This window comes from Salvelinus fontinalis, chromosome 2 (genome assembly GCF_029448725.1).
Source record: "Salvelinus fontinalis isolate EN_2023a chromosome 2, ASM2944872v1, whole genome shotgun sequence".
NCBI classification, from domain to species: Eukaryota; Metazoa; Chordata; class Actinopteri; order Salmoniformes; family Salmonidae; genus Salvelinus; species Salvelinus fontinalis.
The window spans coordinates 3,847,343-3,868,247 of NC_074666.1; the positions used below are offsets into that span (position 1 = coordinate 3,847,343).

At 48.3% G+C, this 20,905-nt stretch overlaps 1 protein-coding gene across 4 annotated transcripts in view; it reads right to left on the bottom strand.

Annotated features, from left to right (window-relative positions):
* Positions 1 to 20,905, bottom strand: part of LOC129810550 (polypyrimidine tract-binding protein 3-like) — a 111,001-nt gene that overhangs the window by 60,496 nt on the left and 29,600 nt on the right. For 3 of the 4 annotated variants that reach the window (XM_055861159.1, XM_055861179.1, XM_055861187.1), the window contains exons 2-3: positions 20,625 to 20,700; positions 9,640 to 9,809 (exon numbers count right to left, since the gene is read on the bottom strand). In XM_055861159.1, the coding sequence (XP_055717134.1) occupies positions 9,640 to 9,809; positions 20,625 to 20,700 (246 nt within the window). The remainder of the gene's footprint in view (positions 1 to 9,639; positions 9,810 to 20,624; positions 20,701 to 20,905) is intronic. The other variant, XM_055861168.1, reaches the window with a different exon arrangement.

Sequence of the window (20,905 nt, forward strand, 5' to 3'; positions counted from 1 at the left end):
GTTACTAACTAAATCAGGGTCACACAGAGATCAGGGTACTGTGTTACTAACTAAATCAGGGTCACACAGAGATCAGGGTACTGTGTTACTAACTAAATCAGGGTCACACAGAGACCAGGGTACTGTGTTACTAACTAAATCAGGGTCACACAGAGATCAGGGTACTGTGTTACTAACTAAATCAGGGTCACACAGAGACCAGGGTACTGTGTTACTAACTAAATCAGGGTGACACAGAGATCAGGGTACTGTGTTACTAACTAAATCAGGGTGACACAGAGATCAGGGTACTGTGTTACTAACTAAATCAGGGTCACACAGAGACCAGGGTACTGTGTTACTAACTAAATCAGGGTGACACAGAGATCAGGGTACTGTGTTACTAACTAAATCAGGGTGACACAGAGATCAGGGTACTGTGTTACTAACTAAATCAGGGTCACACAGAGATCAGGGTACTGTGTTACTAACTAAATCAGGGTCACACAGAGATCAGGGTACTGTGTTACTAACTAAATCAGGGTGACACAGAGATCAGGGTACTGTGTTACTAACTAAATCAGGGTCACACAGAGATCAGGGTACTGTGTTACTAACTAAATCAGGGTCACACAGAGATCAGGGTACTGTGTTACTAACTAAATCAGGGTCACCACAGTGATCAGGGTACTGTGTTACTAACTAAATCAGGGTCACACAGAGACCAGGGTACTGTGTTACTAACTAAATCAGGGTCACACAGAGACCAGGGTACTGTGTTACTAACTAAATCAGGGTCACACAAAGACCAGGGTACTGTGTTACTAACTAAATCAGGGTCCCACAGAGATCAGGGTACTGTGTTACTAACTAAATCAGGGTACTGTGTTACTAACTAAATCAGGGTCACACAGAGACCAGGGTACTGTGTTACTAACTAAATCAGGGTCACACAGAGACCAGGGTACTGTGTTACTAACTAAATCAGGGTCACCACAGAGATCAGGGTACTGTGTTACTAACTAAATCAGGGTCCCACAGAGATCAGGGTACTGTGTTACTAACTAAATCAGGGTCACACAGAGATCAGGGTACTGTGTTACTAACTAAATCAGGGTCACACAGAGATCAGGGTACTGTGTTACTAACTAAATCAGGGTCACACAGAGACCAGGGTACTGTGTTACTAACTAAATCAGGGTCACACAGAGATCAGGGTACTGTGTTACTAACTAAATCAGGGTCACACAGAGACCAGGGTACTGTGTTACTAACTAAATCAGGGTGACACAGAGATCAGGGTACTGTGTTACTAACTAAATCAGGGTGACACAGAGATCAGGGTACTGTGTTACTAACTAAATCAGGGTCACACAGAGACCAGGGTACTGTGTTACTAACTAAATCAGGGTGACACAGAGATCAGGGTACTGTGTTACTAACTAAATCAGGGTGACACAGAGATCAGGGTACTGTGTTACTAACTAAATCAGGGTCACACAGAGATCAGGGTACTGTGTTACTAACTAAATCAGGGTCACACAGAGATCAGGGTACTGTGTTACTAACTAAATCAGGGTCACCACAGTGATCAGGGTACTGTGTTACTAACTAAATCAGGGTCACACAGAGACCAGGGTACTGTGTTACTAACTAAATCAGGGTCCCACAGAGATCAGGGTACTGTGTTACTAACTAAATCAGGGTACTGTGTTACTAACTAAATCAGGGTCACACAGAGACCAGGGTACTGTGTTACTAACTAAATCAGGGTCACACAGAGACCAGGGTACTGTGTTACTAACTAAATCAGGGTCACACAGAGACCAGGGTACTGTGTTACTAACTAAATCAGGGTCACACAGAGACCAGGGTACTGTGTTACTAACTAAATCAGGGTCACACAGAGACCAGGGTACTGTGTTACTAACTAAATCAGGGTCACACAGAGATCAGGGTACTGTGTTACTAACTAAATCAGGGTCACCACAGAGACCAGGGTACTGTGTTACTAACTAAATCAGGGTACTGTGTTACTAACTAAATCAGGGTCACACAGAAATCAGGGTACTGTGTTACTAACTAAATCAGGGTCACACAGAGACCAGGGTACTGTGTTACTAACTAAATCAGGGTCACACAGTGATCAGGGTACTGTGTTACTAACTAAATCAGGGTCACACAGTGATCAGGGTACTGTGTTACTAACTAAATCAGGGTCACACAGAGACCAGGGTACTGTGTTACTAACTAAATCAGGGTACTGTGTTACTAACTAAATCAGGGTCACACAGAGATCAGGGTACTGTGTTACTAACTAAATCAGGGTCACCACAGTGATCAGGGTACTGTGTTACTAACTAAATCAGGGTCACACAGTGATCAGGGTACTGTGTTACTAACTAAATCAGGGTACTGTGTTACTAACTAAATCAGGGTCACACAGAGACCAGGGTACTGTGTTACTAACTAAATCAGGGTCACACAGTGATCAGGGTACTGTGTTACTAACTAAATCAGGGTCCCACAGAGATCAGGGTACTGTGTTACTAACTAAATCAGGGTACTGTGTTACTAACTAAATCAGGGTCACCACAGTGATCAGGGTACTGTGTTACTAACTAAATCAGGGTCACACAGAGACCAGGGTACTGTGTTACTAACTAAATCAGGGTCCCACAGAGATCAGGGTACTGTGTTACTAACTAAATCAGGGTACTGTGTTACTAACTAAATCAGGGTCACACAGAGACCAGGGTACTGTGTTACTAACTAAATCAGGGTCACACAGAGACCAGGGTACTGTGTTACTAACTAAATCAGGGTCACACAGAGACCAGGGTACTGTGTTACTAACTAAATCAGGGTCACACAGAGACCAGGGTACTGTGTTACTAACTAAATCAGGGTCACACAGAGACCAGGGTACTGTGTTACTAACTAAATCAGGGTCACACAGAGATCAGGGTACTGTGTTACTAACTAAATCAGGGTCACCACAGAGACCAGGGTACTGTGTTACTAACTAAATCAGGGTACTGTGTTACTAACTAAATCAGGGTCACACAGAAATCAGGGTACTGTGTTACTAACTAAATCAGGGTCACACAGAGACCAGGGTACTGTGTTACTAACTAAATCAGGGTCACACAGTGATCAGGGTACTGTGTTACTAACTAAATCAGGGTCACACAGTGATCAGGGTACTGTGTTACTAACTAAATCAGGGTCACACAGAGACCAGGGTACTGTGTTACTAACTAAATCAGGGTACTGTGTTACTAACTAAATCAGGGTCACACAGAGATCAGGGTACTGTGTTACTAACTAAATCAGGGTCACCACAGTGATCAGGGTACTGTGTTACTAACTAAATCAGGGTCACACAGTGATCAGGGTACTGTGTTACTAACTAAATCAGGGTACTGTGTTACTAACTAAATCAGGGTCACACAGAGACCAGGGTACTGTGTTACTAACTAAATCAGGGTCACACAGTGATCAGGGTACTGTGTTACTAACTAAATCAGGGTCCCACAGAGATCAGGGTACTGTGTTACTAACTAAATCAGGGTACTGTGTTACTAACTAAATCAGGGTCACCACAGTGATCAGGGTACTGTGTTACTAACTAAATCAGGGTCACACAGTGATCAGGGTACTGTGTTACTAACTAAATCAGGGTCACCACAGTGATCAGGGTACTGTGTTACTAACTAAATCAGGGTCACACAGTGATCAGGGTACTGTGTTACTAACTAAATCAGGGTCACCACAGTGATCAGGGTACTGTGTTACTAACTAAATCAGGGTCACACAGTGATCTGGGTACTGTGTTACTAACTAAATCAGGGTCCCACAGTGATCAGGGTACTGTGTTACTAACTAAATCAGGGTCCCACAGAGATCAGGGTACTGTGTTACTAACTAAATCAGGGTCACACAGTGATCTGGGTACTGTGTTACTAACTAAATCAGGGTCCCACAGTGATCAGGGTACTGTGTTACTAACTAAATCAGGGTCACACAGTGATTCTTGGAAGTCTTAAACAAATCTACTTTGTAACAGAAGTATCCACCTCACATATGGTTATGTGTTTAAAATAAAGAAGACACCTGTACCATGTCAGATACAGAGTTGACATGTATTACATTTTGAGTTTGCATCCCAATATTACACTTTATAAACATCACAGAAGACTGACATTTTGAACCCAGAGACCTGAAAATAGCTGTGCAGCAACGCTCCCCATCCAACCTGACAGAGATTGAGAGGATCTGCAGAGAAGAATGGGAGAAACTCCCCAAATACAGGTGTGCCAAGCTTGTAGTGACATACCCAAGAAGACTCTAGGCTGTAATCGCTACCTAGCTAGTCTCCCTCAGCATAAGGGTTGGTGGTAGCTAACTAGCTAGTCTCCCTCAGCATAAGGGTTGGTGGTAGCTAACTAGCTAGTCTCCCTCAGCATAAGGGTTGGTGGTAGCTAACTAGCTAGTCTCCCTCAGCATAAGGGTTGGTGGTAGCTAACTAGCTAGTCTCTCTCAACATAAGGGTTGGTGGTAGCTAACTAGCTAGTCTCCCTCAGCATAAGGATTGGCTAATGCTAATAAGCTAGCGATAGCACTCTGCATTCTTAAGCTACTGGGTGACAGGCTGTGTTATAAATTAATATAATTAGTGAATGGGCAAACTAAGGATGTTGATATAAGTCATTATATTAGGAAAATCTGTTTATTTCCAGCAAGTGTATTTGATGGGTTTTGGTTCTGTAGCTAGCTTGGCAAGCTAGCCACGTTGGTAGCTACTGGTTTGCTAGCTAGCTGAGACCGAAGAGATGTGATAACGTTTTTTTCCTGACTGAAGCACATATCCCCTCAGACGTTTACAGCCAAAAGGATATTTGCTAATAAGTTCAGTGACCATTGTCCTCGTTGCCTGCATAAGAAATGTGAAGATACCTAAATCTTGCTCACGTATTATTACGTTTGCCAGCAGAGGATGCCCCCCCCCCTTTGATCTAAGCCCCCTCAATGTCTTCAAATCCTAGAAACACCCATAGTCACAATGTTATAAATGTCATTTTGTTTTCATTCATTCCAATGCAAGTTTTGCACCTTTTAAGAGACACAACTATGGGGAAATGGAACTTGGGTTGTACTAAATGGGACTCATTCTCAGCTAAACGGGGGACACATTAATGCCGGGAGTCCACGGCATCTCTCTTGATACCTAATAGAACCAATCAAGCCAGACAAATTGGACAGGATAATTTATGTATCAGAGTATTTAGTAAATGGAGTCTTTCTATTCTTGTGTAAATTTCACATTTCCATTTGAATGTGAAAGGGTCCTTGAGCAGAATGTGGGGAAGCAGGGGGGAGGCAGGAAGAGGCAGGGGAGAACAAGTGAAGGTAGAGGAAGACAGGGGGAGGCAGAGGAAGACAGGGGGAGGTAGAGGAAGGCAGGGGGAGGTAGAGGAAGACAGGGGGAGGTAGAGGAAGACAGGGGGAGGCAGAGGAAGACAGGGGGAGGTAGAGGAAGACAGGGGGAGGCAGAGGAAGACAGGGGGAGGCAGAGGAAGACAGGGGGAGGTAGAGGAAGACAGGGGGAGGCAGAGGAAGACAGGGGGAGGTAGAGGAAGACAGGGGGAGGCAGAGGAAGACAGGGGGAGGTAGAGGAAGACAGGGGGAGGCAGAGGAAGACAGGGGGAGGCAGAGGAAGACAGGGGGAGGTAGAGGAAGACAGGGGGAGGCAGAGGAAGACAGGGGGAGGCAGGGGGAGGTAGAGGAAGACAGGGGGAGGTAGAGGAAGACAGGGGGAGGTAGAGGAAGACAGGGGGAGGCAGAGGAAGACAGGGGGAGGTAGAGGAAGACAGGGGGAGGCAGAGGAAGACAGGGGGAGGTAGAGGAAGGCAGGGGGAGGTAGAGGAAGACAGGTGGAGGTAGAGGAAGACAGGGGGAGGCAGAGGAAGACAGGGGGAGGTAGAGGAAGACAGGGGGAGGCAGAGGAAGACAGGGGGAGGCAGAGGAAGACAGGGGGAGGTAGAGGAAGACAGGGGGAGGCAGAGGAAGACAGGGGGAGGTAGAGGAAGACAGGGGGAGGCAGAGGAAGACAGGGGGAGGCAGAGGAAGACAGGGGGAGGTAGAGGAAGACAGGGGGAGGTAGAGGAAGACAGGGGGAGGCAGAGGAAGACAGGGGGAGGTAGAGGAAGACAGGGGGAGGCAGAGGAAGACAGGGGGAGGCAGAGGAAGACAGGGGGAGGTAGAGGAAGACAGGGGGAGGCAGAGGAAGACAGGGGGAGGCAGGGGGAGGTAGAGGAAGACAGGGGGAGGTAGAGGAAGACAGGGGGAGGTAGAGGAAGACAGGGGGAGGCAGAGGAAGACAGGGGGAGGCAGGGGGAGGTAGAGGAAGGCAGGGGGAGGTAGAGGAAGACAGGGGGAGGTAGAGGAAGACAGGGGGAGGCAGAGGAAGACAGGGGGAGGTAGAGGAAGACAGGGGGAGGCAGAGGAAGACAGGGGGAGGCAGAGGAAGACAGGGGGAGGTAGAGGAAGACAGGGGGAGGCAGAGGAAGACAGGGGGAGGTAGAGGAAGACAGGGGGAGGCAGAGGAAGACAGGGGGAGGCAGAGGAAGACAGGGGGAGGTAGAGGAAGACAGGGGGAGGTAGAGGAAGACAGGGGGAGGCAGAGGAAGACAGGGGGAGGTAGAGGAAGACAGGGGGAGGCAGAGGAAGACAGGGGGAGGCAGAGGAAGACAGGGGGAGGTAGAGGAAGACAGGGGGAGGCAGAGGAAGACAGGGGGAGGCAGGGGGAGGTAGAGGAAGACAGGGGGAGGTAGAGGAAGACAGGGGGAGGCAGAGGAAGACAGGGGGAGGCAGAGGAAGACAGGGGGAGGCAGGGGGAGGTAGAGGAAGACAGGGGGAGGCAGAGGAAGACAGGGGGAGGCAGAGGAAGACAGGGGGAGGCAGAGGAAGACAGGGGGAGGCAGAGGAAGACAGGGGGAGGCAGGGGGAGGTAGAGGAAGACAGGGGGAGGTAGAGGAAGACAGGGGGAGGCAGAGGAAGACAGGGGGAGGTAGAGGAAGACAGGGGGAGGCAGAGGAAGACAGGGGGAGGCAGAGGAAGACAGGGGGAGGTAGAGGAAGACAGGGGGAGGCAGAGGAAGACAGGGGGAGGTAGAGGAAGACAGGGGGAGGTAGAGGAAGACAGGGGGAGGCAGAGGAAGACAGGGGGAGGCAGGGGGAGGTAGAGGAAGACAGGGGGAGGTAGAGGAAGACAGGGGGAGGTAGAGGAAGACAGGGGGAGGTAGAGGAAGACAGGGGGAGGCAGAGGAAGACAGGGGGAGGCAGGGGGAGGTAGAGGAAGACAGGGGGAGGTAGAGGAAGACAGGGGGAGGTAGAGGAAGACAGGGGGAGGTAGAGGAAGACAGGGGGAGGCAGAGGAAGACAGGGGGAGGTAGAGGAAGACAGGGGGAGGTAGAGGAAGGCAGGGGGAGGTAGAGGAAGACAGGGGGAGGTAGAGGAAGACAGGGGGAGGTAGAGGAAGACAGGGGGAGGTAGAGGAAGACAGGGGGAGGCAGGGGGAGGTAGAGGAAGACAGGGGGAGGTAGAGGAAGACAGGGGGAGGTAGAGGAAGACAGGGGGAGGTAGAGGAAGACAGGGGGAGGCAGGGGGAGGTAGAGGAAGACAGGGGGAGGCAGAGGGAGGTAGAGGAAGACAGGGGGAGGTAGAGGAAGACAGGGGGAGGTAGAGGAAGACAGGGGGAGGTAGAGGAAGACAGGGGGAGGTAGAGGAAGACAGGGGGAGGTAGAGGAAGACAGGGGGAGGTAGAGGAAGACAGGGGGAGGCAGAGGAAGACAGGGGGAGGTAGAGGAAGACAGGGGGAGGTAGAGGAAGGCAGGGGGAGGTAGAGGAAGACAGGGGGAGGTAGAGGAAGACAGGGGGAGGTAGAGGAAGACAGGGGGAGGTAGAGGAAGGTAGAAGAAGGCAGGGGGAGGTAGAGGAAGGTAGAGGAAGACAGGGGGAGGTAGAGGAAGACAGGGGGAGGTAGAGGAAGACAGGGGGAGGTAGAGGAAGACAGGGGGAGGCAGGGGGAGGTAGAGGAAGACAGGGGGAGGTAGAGGAAGACAGGGGGAGGTAGAGGAAGACAGGGGGAGGTAGAGGAAGACAGGGGGAGGCAGGGGGAGGTAGAGGAAGACAGGGGGAGGCAGAGGGAGGTAGAGGAAGACAGGGGGAGGTAGAGGAAGACAGGGGTGGCAGGGGAGAACAAGTGAAGGTAGAGGAAGACAGGGGGAGGTAGAGGAAGACAGGGGGAGGCAGGGGGAGGTAGAGGAAGACAGGGGGAGGTAGAGGAAGGCAGGGGGAGGCAGGGGGAGAACAAATGGAGGTAGAGGAAGACAGGGGGAGGCAGGGGGAGGTAGAGGAAGACAGGGGGAGGTAGAGGAAGGCAGGGGGAGGTAGAGGAAGACAGGGGGAGACAGGGGGAGGTAGAGGAAGACAGGGGGAGGTAGAGGAAGACAGGGGGAGGTAGAGGAAGACAGGGGGAGGCAGGGAGAGGTAGAGGAAGACAGGGGGAGGCAGGGAGAGGTAGAGGAAGACAGGGGGAGGCAGGGAGAGGCAGGGGGAGAACAAGTGAAGGCAGGGGGAGGTAGAGGAAGACAGGGGGAGGCAGGGGGAGGTAGAGGAAGACAGGGGGAGGTAGAGGAAGGCAGGGGGAGGCAGGGGGAGAACAAATGGAGGTAGAGGAAGACAGGGGGAGGCAGGGGAGAACAAGTGAAGGTAGAGGAAGACAGGGGGAGGTAGAGGAAGACAGGGGGAGGCAGGGGGAGGTAGAGGAAGACAGGGGGAGGTAGAGGAAGGCAGGGGGAGGCAGGGGGAGAACAAATGGAGGTAGAGGAAGACAGGGGGAGGCAGGGGGAGGTAGAGGAAGACAGGGGGAGACAGGGGGAGGTAGAGGAAGACAGGGGGAGGCAGGGGGAGGTAGAGGAAGACAGGGGGAGACAGGGGGAGGTAGAGGAAGACAGGGGGAGGTAGAGGAAGGCAGGGGGAGGCAGGGGGAGAACAAATGGAGGTAGAGGAAGACAGGGGGAGGCAGGGGGAGGTAGAGGAAGACAGGGGGAGACAGGGGGAGGTAGAGGAAGACAGGGGGAGGCAGGGGGAGGTAGAGGAAGACAGGGGGAGACAGGGGGAGGTAGAGGAAGACAGGGGGAGGTAGAGGAAGACAGGGGGAGGCAGGGAGAGGTAGAGGAAGACAGGGGGAGGCAGGGAGAGGTAGAGGAAGACAGGGGGAGGCAGGGAGAGGCAGGGGGAGAACAAGTGAAGGCAGGGGGAGGTAGAGGAAGGCAGGTGGAGGCAGGGGGAGGTAGAGGAAGGCAGGTGGAGGCAGGGGGAGGTAGAGGAAGGCAGGGGGTAGAGGAAGGAAGGGAGAGGCAGGGGAGAACAAGTGGAGGTAAAGGAAGGCAGGGGGGTAGAGGAAGGAAGGGAGAGGCAGGGGAGAACAAGTGGAGGTAGAGGAAAACCAGGCCTCCAATTCACAAAGACCTTGATCTACTTAAAAGGATAAACCGTCCAACACCGTCCCTGTAACCCAATAAGGCCCTGGTCAAAATGACTGCACTACATAGAGCCTATATGTTGCACTACTTGGGACGCAGACTGTTCTTACCTGGTTTTTCCCTTTGAGCATCAACAGGTTAGTGACTCTACCGAAGGGGACTCCTAGAGAGATGAGCTCAGCCTCAGACACCTCGATGGGAACCTTGCGGACGTGGAGGACTCGGGAAGGACCACAGGGAGAACGATCTCCTTTAAACTGTCTGCTATCGTTGCCATTAGCTGTAGGATGGGAGAGAGAGAGGGTAGAGGGGGCAGAGCAGAGAGAGAGGGAGAGAGAGATGGAGAGGGGGTGAGCGAGAGAGAGAGAGGGAGAGAGAACAGCAGTCAGTAAGGGCACAGCTTAAAACCCCTTCTGAGAATACAGTCTGAGGGAACACTTAAGGAAATGATTAATTAGGTACCGAACGGGGAAAAAAGGGACTGAAACTGGGAGGGACTACCAGAACTTGTCCAATAACAAACGTTGGTTTTGTCTTTCCAATGCACAACGTTTCGCTATATTGTGCCATATTGAATACCACCCAGTTGATTGTGGGTCATCAATAATGACAGAACTTGACGAAACACATAAATAGTTTACAGAATGCGGCTCAGTCAAGCGGTGCTCCTTAACATTGTGTGTTATGCATCCTGGACGGCCAAGCGGTGCTCCTGTGGAAGCCTTGTCATTGTTCCTCTAAACAAACAGGAACATTCCCAGCATGCAAACTATGGACACACCCACCCTGTCTACCATCCTTCTTCCATTAAATCACACAGAGAAACATGGAGACAGAGAGAAACATGGAGACAGAGAGACACAGGGAGACAGAGAGACAGAGAGAAACAGGGAGACAGAGAGAAACATGGAGACAGAGAGACACAGGGAGGGAGAGAGACACATGGAGACAGAGAGAAACATGGAGACAGAGAGACAGAGAGAAACAGGGAGACAGAGAGAAACATGGAGACAGAGAGACACAGGGAGACCGAGAGACAGAGAGAGACAGAGAGAAACATGGAGACAGAGAGACACATGGAGACACAGAGACACAGGGAGACAGAGAGAAACAGGGAGACAGAGAGAAACATGGAGACAGAGAGAAACAGGGAGACAGAGAGACACATGGAGACAGAGAGAAACAGGGAGACAGAGAGAAACAGAGAGAAACAGGGAGACAGAGAGAAACATGGAGACAGAGAGACACAGGGAGGGAGAGAGAAACAGGGAGACAGAGAGAAACATGGAGACAGAGAGACACAGGGAGGGAGAGAGACACATGGAGACAGAGAGACACAGGGAGACAGAGAGACAGAGAGAAACAGGGAGACAGAGAGAAACATGGAGACAGAGAGACACAGGGAGGGAGAGAGAAACAGGGAGACAGAGAGAAACATGGAGACAGAGAGACACAGGGAGGGAGAGAGAAACAGGGAGACAGAGAGAAACATGGAGACAGAGAGACATAGAGAAACAGGGAGACAGAGAGACACAGGGAGACAGAGAGAAACAGGGAGACAGAGAGACACAGGGAGACAGAGAGACACAGGGAGACAGAGAGAAACATGGAGACAGAGAGACACAGAGAGACAGAGAGACACAGGGAGACAGAGAGAAACAGGGAGACAGAGAGACACAGGGAGACAGAGAGACACAGGGAGACAGAGAGACACATGGAGACAGAGAAACAGAGAGACAGAGAGAAACAGGGAGACAGAGAGAAACAGGGAGACAGAGAGACACAGGGAGACAGAGAGACACAGGGAGACAGAGAGAAACATGGAGACAGAGAGAAACAGAGAGACAGAGAGAAACATGGAGACAGAGAGACACAGGGAGGGAGAGAAACAGGGAGACAGAGAGAAACAGAGAGACAGAGAGAAACAGGGAGACAGAGAGAAACAGAGAGACAGAGAGAAACAGGGAGACAGAGAGAAACAGGGAGACAGAGAGAAACAGGGAGACAGAGAGAAACAGAGAGACAGAGAGAAACAGGGAGACAGAGAGAAACAGAGAGACAGAGAGAAACAGGGAGACAGAGAGAAACAGGGAGACAGAGAGAAACAGGGAGACAGAGAGAAACAGGGAGACACAGAGAAACAGGGAGACAGAGAGAAACATGGAGACAGAGAGAAACAGAGAGACAGAGACACAGGGAGACAGAGAGAAACAGAGAGACACAGGGAGGGAGAGAGACACATGGAGACAGAGAGACACAGGGAGGGAGAGAGACACATGGAGACAGAGAGACACAGGGAGACAGAGAGACACAGGGAGGGAGAGAGACACAGGGAGACAGAGAGACACAGGGAGGGAGAGAGAAACAGGGAGACAGAGAGACACAGGGAGACAGAGAGAAACATGGAGACAGAGAGACACAGGGAGGGAGAGAGACACATGGAGACAGAGAGACACAGGGAGACAGAGAGACACAGGGAGACAGAGAGACACAGGGAGGGAGAGAGACACAGGGAGACAGAGAGAAACATGGAGACAGAGAGACACAGGGAGGGAGAGAGACACATGGAGACAGAGAGACACAGGGAGACAGAGAGACAGAGAGAAACAGGGAGACAGAGAGAAACATGGAGACAGAGAGACACAGGGAGGGAGAGAGAAACATGGAGACAGAGAGACACAGGGAGACAGAGAGACACAGGGAGACAGAGAGACACAGGGAGACAGAGAGAAACAGAGAGACAGAGAGAGACAGAGAGACAGAGAGAAACAGGGAGACAGAGAGAAACATGGAGACAGGGAGACAGAGAGAAACATGGAGACAGAGAGACAGAGAGAAACATGGAGACAGAGAGACACAGGGAGACAGAGAGACACAGGGAGACAGAGAGACACAGGGAGACAGAGAGAAACACAGAGACAGAGAGAGACAGAGAGACAGAGAGAAACAGGGAGACAGAGAGAAACATGGAGACAGAGAGACAGAGAGAAACATGGAGACAGAGAGACAGAGAGAAACAGGGAGACAGAGAGAAACATGGAGACAGAGAGACACATGGAGACAGAGAGACACATGGAGACACAGAGAAACAGAGAGACAGAGAGAAACAGGGAGACAGAGAGAAACATGGAGACAGAGAGACACAGGGAGACAGAGAGACACATGGAGACAGAGAGACACATGGAGACAGAGAGACACATGGAGACAGAGAGACACAGGGAGACAGAGAGAAACAGGGAGACAGAGAGACACATGGAGACAGAGAGACACAGGGAGACAGAGAGACACATGGAGACAGAGAGAAACAGGGAGACAGAGAGAAACAGGGAGACAGAGAGACACAGGGAGACAGAGAGACACATGGAGACAGAGAGACACATGGAGACAGAGAGAAACAGGGAGACAGAGAGAAACAGGGAGACAGAGAGAAACAGGGAGACAGAGAGAAACAGGGAGACAGAGAGAAACAGGGAGACAGAGAGAAACAGAGAGACAGAGAGAAACAGAGAGACAGAGAGAAACAGGGAGACAGATGTACCTGGAACCCAAAAGGGTTCTCCCACGGGGAACAGCTGAAGAACCCTTTTGGGAGAAAGAAATCCTGTGTGTACTGGTATACTCCTATTCTGTCTGTATGGATGTCTGGGCCTGCCTTCGCTGTGGGTGTAGCTGTGTCGTGCCTAATTGCTGCTTCCAGCTATATTATTATTGCTGTTGGTTGTGTCGGTGGCATAAAACATGGCCTGCTTATGTTCCCGATGACATGATGATGAGTATTGTATTACCACCGCTAGCTGGCTAAATAAGACCTGTCCTTATTGCCTCGGCGAGGAACTTTGAGACAAGCTGTGTTTTCTAAAAATGGGACCTGATGGTCTCTGGTTCAAAGCGTTTATTTTTTTATTTTTTTATTTCTCCTTTATTTAACCAGGTAGGCTAGTCGAGAACAAGTTCTCATTTACAACTGCGACCTGGCCAAGATAAAGCAAAGCAGTGCGACACAAACAACAACACAGAGTTACACGTGGAGTAAACAAAACATACAGTCAATAATACAGTAGGGAAATCTATATACAGTGCAAATGAGGTAGGTAATGTGTAATGCATTGTGGATGGAAAAGAGTGGCATTTGAGATGTTGTCTGCTCTGTTGGTCAGTAACTAGTTGACTTAGTCTGTTTTTAGATGTTTGCACTTCCTGTTTGGGATCTGAGTAGCTCCGATGAACTGGTCCCACCCACAGCACATGGCCTACAGCAGAGCCTGGACCTGCTAGAGCAGTACTGCCAGACCTGGGCCCTGGCAGTAAACACCCACAGCACATGGCCTACAGCAGAGCCTGGACCTCCTACAGCAGTACTGCCAGACCTGGGCCCTGGCAGTAAACCCCCAAAAGACTAAAATAATGATTTTCCAGAGAAGATCCAGATCTCAGGGAATTAGACCAAAGTTCTCAATTGGTACAAAATATATAGAGTACTGCACACTACAATTACTGAGGTTTATATATATAGAGTACTGCACACACTACAATTACTGAGGATTATACATATAGAGTACTGGACACACTACAATTACTGAGGTTTAAATATATAGAGTACTGCACACACTACAATTACTGAGGTTTATATATATATATATAGAGTACTGTACACACTACAATTACTGAGGTTTATATATATAGAGTACTGCACACACTACAATTACTGAGGTTTATACATATAGAGTACTGCACACACTATAATTACTGAGGTTTATATATATAGAGTACTGCACACACTACAATTACTGAGGTTTAAATATATAGAGTACTGCACACACTACAATTACTGAGGTTTATATATATAGAGTACTGCACACTACAATTACTGATGTTTATATATATATATATAGAGTACTGCACACACTACAATTACTGAGGTTTAAATATATAGAGTACTGCACACACTACAATTACTGAGGTTTATATATATAGAGTACTGCACACTACAATTACTGAGGTTTATATATATAGAGTACTGCACACTACAATTACTGAGGTTTATACATATAGAGTACTGCACACACTACAATTACTGAGGTTTATATATATATATATAGAGTACTGCACACACTACAATTACTGAGGTTTATATATATAGAGTACTGCACACACTACAATTACTGAGGATTAAATATATAGAGTACTGTACACACTACAATTACTGAGGTTTATATATATAGAGTACTGTACACACTACAATTACTGAGGTTTATATATATAGAGTACTGTACACACTACAATTACTGAGGTTTATATATATATATAGAGTACTGCACACACTACAATTACTGAGGTTTATATATATAGAGTACTGGACACACTACAATTACTGAGGTTTATATATATATATAGAGTACTGCACACACTACAATTACTGAGGTTTATATATATAGAGTACTGGACACCTTAATGAGGTAGTGAATGAACTGAGAGAGAAAGCACGCAGGGCATTCTACGCCATTAAAAAGCAAATTCAAATTGAAATACCTATTCAAATTTGGCTAAAACTAATTGAATGTGTCATTGAACCAATTTCACATTATGGCAGTGAGGTGTGGGGTCCACTTTATGGCAGTGAGGTGTGGGGTCCACTTTATGGCAGTGAGGTGTGGGGTCCACTTTATGGCAGCGAGGTGTGGGGTCCACTTTATGGCAGCGAGGTGTGGGGTCCACTTTATGGCAGCGAGGTGTGGGGTCCACTTTATGGCAGTGAGGTGTGGGGTCCACTTTATGGCAGTGAGGTGTGGGGTCCACTTTATGGCAGCGAGGTGTGGGGTCCACTTTATGGCAGCGAGGTGTGGGGTCCACTTTATGGCAGTGAGGTGTGGGGTCCACTTTATGGCAGTGAGGTGTGGGGTCCACTTTATGGCAGTGAGGTGTGGGGTCCACTTTATGGCAGCGAGGTGTGGGGTCCACTTTATGGCAGTGAGGTGTGGGGTCCACTTTATGGCAGCGAGGTGTGGGGTCCACTTTATGGCAGCGAGGTGTGGGGTCCACTTTATGGCAGCGAGGTGTGGGGTCCACTTTATGGCAGTGAGGTGTGGGGTCCACTTTATGGCAGTGAGGTGTGGGGTCCACTTTATGGCAGTGAGGTGTGGGGTCCACTTTATGGCAGTGAGGTGTGGGGTCCACTTTATGGCAGCGAGGTGTGGGGTCCACTTTATGGCAGCGAGGTGTGGGGTCCACTTTATGGCAGCGAGGTGTGGGGTCCACTTTATGGCAGTGAGGTGTGGGGTCCACTTTATGGCAGCGAGGTGTGGGGTCCACTTTATGGCAGTGAGGTGAGGGGTCCACTTTATGGCAGTGAGGTGTGGGGTCCACTTTATGGCAGCGAGGTGTGGGGTCCACTTTATGGCAGTGAGGTGTGGGGTCCACTTTATGGCAGTGAGGTGTGGGGTCCACTTTATGGCAGCGAGGTGTGGGGTCCACTTTATGGCAGTGAGGTGTGGGGTCCACTTTATGGCAGTGAGGTGTGGGGTCCACTTTATGGCAGCGAGGTGTGGGGTCCACTTTATGGCAGTGAGGTGTGGGGTCCACTTTATGGCAGTGAGGTGTGGGGTCCACTTTATGGCAGTGAGGTGTGGGGTCCACTTTATGGCAGTGAGGTGTGGGGTCCACTTTATGGCAGTGAGGTGTGGGGTCCACTTTATGGCAGCGAGGTGTGGGGTCCACTTTATGGCAGCGAGGTGTGGGGTCCACTTTATGGCAGCGAGGTGTGGGGTCCACTTTCAAAACAAGATTTCATCAAATGGGACAAACATCCCATTGAAACCCTGCATGCAGAGTTCTGTAAGATTCTCCTACATGTCCAGAGGAAAACTACAAACAATGCATGCAGGGCAGAATTAGGCCAATATCCACTAATAATAAAAACTCAAAAAATAGCAATTAAGTTTTGGAAACATCTAAAATACAGTGACCCCCTCTCATATCACTACCAAGCCCTGCAATACCAAGAGCTGAGCAAAGAAAAGAGTCCCCTCATCCAGCTGGTCCTGAGTTCACAAACCTGTTCTACTAACACACTGAAGCCTCAGGACCAGAACATCCAATCAATCAGAATTAACCAAATTACAACACAGTCAAAACAAAACTATATTGCTTATTGGGAAACACAAGCACAAACACAAAGCAAAATGCAGTGCTATCTGGCCCTAAATTGACAGTACACCGTGGCTAACTATTTGACCATGGTTACTGATCAAAAACTTAGAAAAACCTTGACAAAGTACAGGCTCAGTGAGCACAGCCTTGCCATTGAGAAGGGTAGACACAGGAAAACCTGGCTCCCTGTAGAGGAAAGGCTGTGCAACCACTGCACAACAGCAGAACCTGAGACGGAGCTGCATTTCCTGACCAAATGTGAAAAATGTAAAACAATTAGTGTCATTTCCCCAAATGTATGACCATATGAGAGACGCATATTTCCCTCAGATTACACAGATCCACAAAGAATTCGAAAACAAACCCAATTTTGATAAACTCCCCATATCTACTGGGTGAAATACCACAGTGTAACATCACAGCAGCAAGATTTGTGACCTGTTGCCACAAGAAAAGGGCAACCAGTGAAGAACAAACACCATTGTAAATACAACCCATATTTATGCTGATCCTTTTGTAGATTAACCATTTGTACATCGTTACAATACTATATTTATATATATATACATAATATGACATTTGTAATGTATTTATTATTTTGAAACTTCTGTATGTTAAATGTTTACTGTTAATTTTTATTGTTTATTTCACTTTTGTATATTATCTACCTCACTTGCATTGGCAATGTTAACATATGTTTCCCATGACAATAAAGCCCCTTGAATTGAATTGAGAGACTAGAGAGAGAGACTAGAGAGAGAGACTAAAGAGAGAGAGAGAGAGAGAAAGAGAGAGAGAGACTAGAGACAGACAGAGAGAGAGAGAGAGAAAGAGAGAGAGAAAAAGAGAGAGAGACTAGAGAGAGAGACTAGAGAGAGAGACTAAAGGGAGAGAGAGGGAGGGACAGTGTCTGACAGACCAATCAACCTGCACATGTCCTCTACTGTATGTTTATTGTTATTGTTGAATGTATGGCTATTTTTACCCTTGATTATTGTTACTGGTGTCCCGTTGACCATTTTGATTCTCATTTTTATATTGTAAATAAGCTTTGGCAATATGTACAATGTTACGTCATGACAATAAAGCAAATTGAATTGAATTGAATTGAAATTGAGAGAGAGAGAGAGAGAGGAGAGAGAGAGAGAATAGAGGGAGACTAGAGACAGAGAGAGACTAGAGCGAGAGAGAGAGAGAGAGAGAGAGAGAGAGAGAGAGAGAGAGAGAGAGAGAGAGAGAGAGAGAGAGAGAGAGAGCGAGAGATAGAGAGAGATAGAGAGAGAGCTAGAGAGAGAGCGAGAGAGAGAGAGAGAGAGAGAGAGAGAGAGCGAGAGACTGCGCAACAGGCCCATCCCCCATCCTACAACCTAAGAGGTATGTATCACATGCTCAACATGATCTGCTCACACCTACTGTGATGGTCCGGACCTAAACCACACAAAAACAACACTAAACACTATGGAACACAAAGCTTTTAATATCTCACCCTGGAATATCCAAGGTCTGAGGTCATCTGCCTTTGGCCTAAAGAGCAGGAACCTGGACTTCACCAAAGAAATCAGAAATAAAGACATTGTCATCCTACAAGAAACATGGTATAGAGTAGAGGTCGACCGATTATGATTTTTCAACGCCGATACCGATTATTGGTGGACCAAAAAAAGCCGATACCGATTAAACTTCGTTTGGCGAAGTTGGCTGTCTTTGTTAGGAAGACATAGTATTCACGCAGTTCGCAACGAGCCAGGCGGCCCAAACTGCTGCATACACCCAGACTGCTGCATACACCCAGACTGCTGCATACACCCTGACTGCTGCATACACCCTGACTGCTGCATACACCCTGACTGCTGCATACACCCTGACTGCTGCATACACCCAAACTGCTGTGAAACAGGGAAGGGACTCAGGGGTATGCTAATTTGGTATAGAGCCGACCTAACCCACTCTATTAAATTAGTTAAAACAGGAACATTTTATATCTGGCTAGAAATTAAAAAGGAAATGATCTCAGATAAAAAATGACCTCCTGTGTGCTACCTATATCCCCCACTAGAATCCCCATACTTTAATTAAGACAGCTTCTCCATCCTAGAGAGGGAAATCAATCATTTCCAGGCCCAGGGACATGTACTAGTCTGTGGTGACCTAAATGCCAGAACTGGACAAGAACCTGACACCCTCAGCACACAGGGACAAACACCTACCTGGAGGTGACAACATTCCCTCCCCCATATACCCCCCTGGACACAACATAACCAACAAAAACGGGTCACAACTCCTGCAGCTCTGTCGCACGCTGGGTATGTACATAGTCAATGGTAGGCTTCGAGGGGACTCCTACGGTAGGTTCACCTATAGCTCATCTCTTGGCAGTAGCACTGTAGACTACTTTATCACTGACCTCAACCCAGAGTCTCTCAGAGCGCTCACAGTCAGCCCACTGACACCCCTATCAGACCACAGCAAAATCACAGTCTACTTGAACAGAGCAATACTCAATCATGAGGCATCAAAGCCAAAGGAACTGAGTAACATTAACAAATGCTATAGATGGAAGGAATGCAGTTTGGAAACCTACCAAAAAACAATTAGGCAACAACAAATCCAATCCCTTTTAGACAACTTCCTGGACAAAATGTTTCCACTGTAATAGTGAAGGTGTAAACTTGGCAGTAGAAAACCTAAACAGTATATTTCACCTCTCGGCTTCCCTATTAAATCAAAAAATCTTAAAATAATAACCGAAGAAAATGAACAACAATGACAAATGGATTGGTGAAGAATGCAAAAACCTAAGAAATAAATTGAGAAACCTGTCCAACCTGAGTCTAAGCCTTCACTATGGTGGATCACTAAAACAAAACATAAATACACTACGGAAAAAGAAGGAACAGCATGTCAGAAATCAGCTCAATGTAACTGAAGAATCCATAGACTCTAAGCACTTCGGGGAAAACACTAAACAAACAACACAAAGATCTATCCAAAACAGAGATGTGTGGATAAACCACTTCTCCAATCTGTTTAGCTCTATAACAAAGAACAAACAGCAAAAACATATACATGATCAAATACAAATCTTAGAATCAACTATTAAAGACGACCAGAACCCACTGGATTCTAGAATCAACTATTAAAGACGACCAGAACCCACTGGATTCTAGAATCAACTATTAAAGACGACCAGAACCCACTGGATTCTAGAATCAACTATTAAAGACGACCAGAACCCACTGGATTCTAGAATCAACTATTAAAGACGACCAGAACCCACTGGATTCTCCAATTACATTGAACGTCAGTCGGTCGGTCGGTCGGTCGGTCGGTCGGTCGGTCGGTCGGTCGGTCGGTCAGTCAGTCAGTCAGTCAGTGGACCAGACTGATATTTAGTCAGTCTGTCTGTGTATATGCTGGCTCCTAACTTGTCTGTGTATAGACTGGCTCCTAACCTGTCTGTGTATAGACTGATCTGACAGAGAGTCCTAGAGGTCTGACAGAGAGAGTCCTAGAGGTCTGACAGAGAGAGTCCTAGAGGTCTGACAGAGAGAGTCCTAGAGGTCTGACAGAGAGAGTCCTAGAGGTCTGACAGAGAGAGTCCTAGAGGTCTGACAGAGAGAGTCCTAGAGGTCTGACAGAGAGTCTAGAGGTCTGACAGAGAGAGTCCTAGAGGTCTGACAGAGAGAGTCCTAGAGGTCTGACAGAGAGAGTCCTAGAGGTCTGACAGAGAGTCCTAGAGGTCTGACAGAGAGTCCTAGAGGTCTGATAGAGAGTCCTAGAGGTCTGACAGAGAGAGTCTAGAGGTCTGACAGAGAGAGTCCTAGAGGTCTGACAGAGAGTCCTAGAGGTCTGACAGAGAGTCCTAGAGGTCTGACAGAGAGTGTGTGTGTATTCCTTAGCATAAAGACGCATACATACAGGGTAGAGGTCAGAGGTCATTAAGACGTACCTGTGGATGGAGTAGAAGTGCTCATGGTAGTAGGGCCGCAGAGGACAGCAGAAGAAAGAGGCTTCTCAGATCCCTGCTGACAGACAAGACAGAGACGTTAGGTTACTGTTACTCCCTGCTGACAGACAAGACAGAGACGTTAGGTAACTGTTACTCCCTGCTGATAGATTGATGGACTAATAGTATAGAGACTTTTTTTCAGAGCTGGCTGCCCGCCTAAACTGAGCAATCGGGGGAGAAGGGCCTTGGTCAGGGAGGTGATCAAGAACCTGATGGTCACT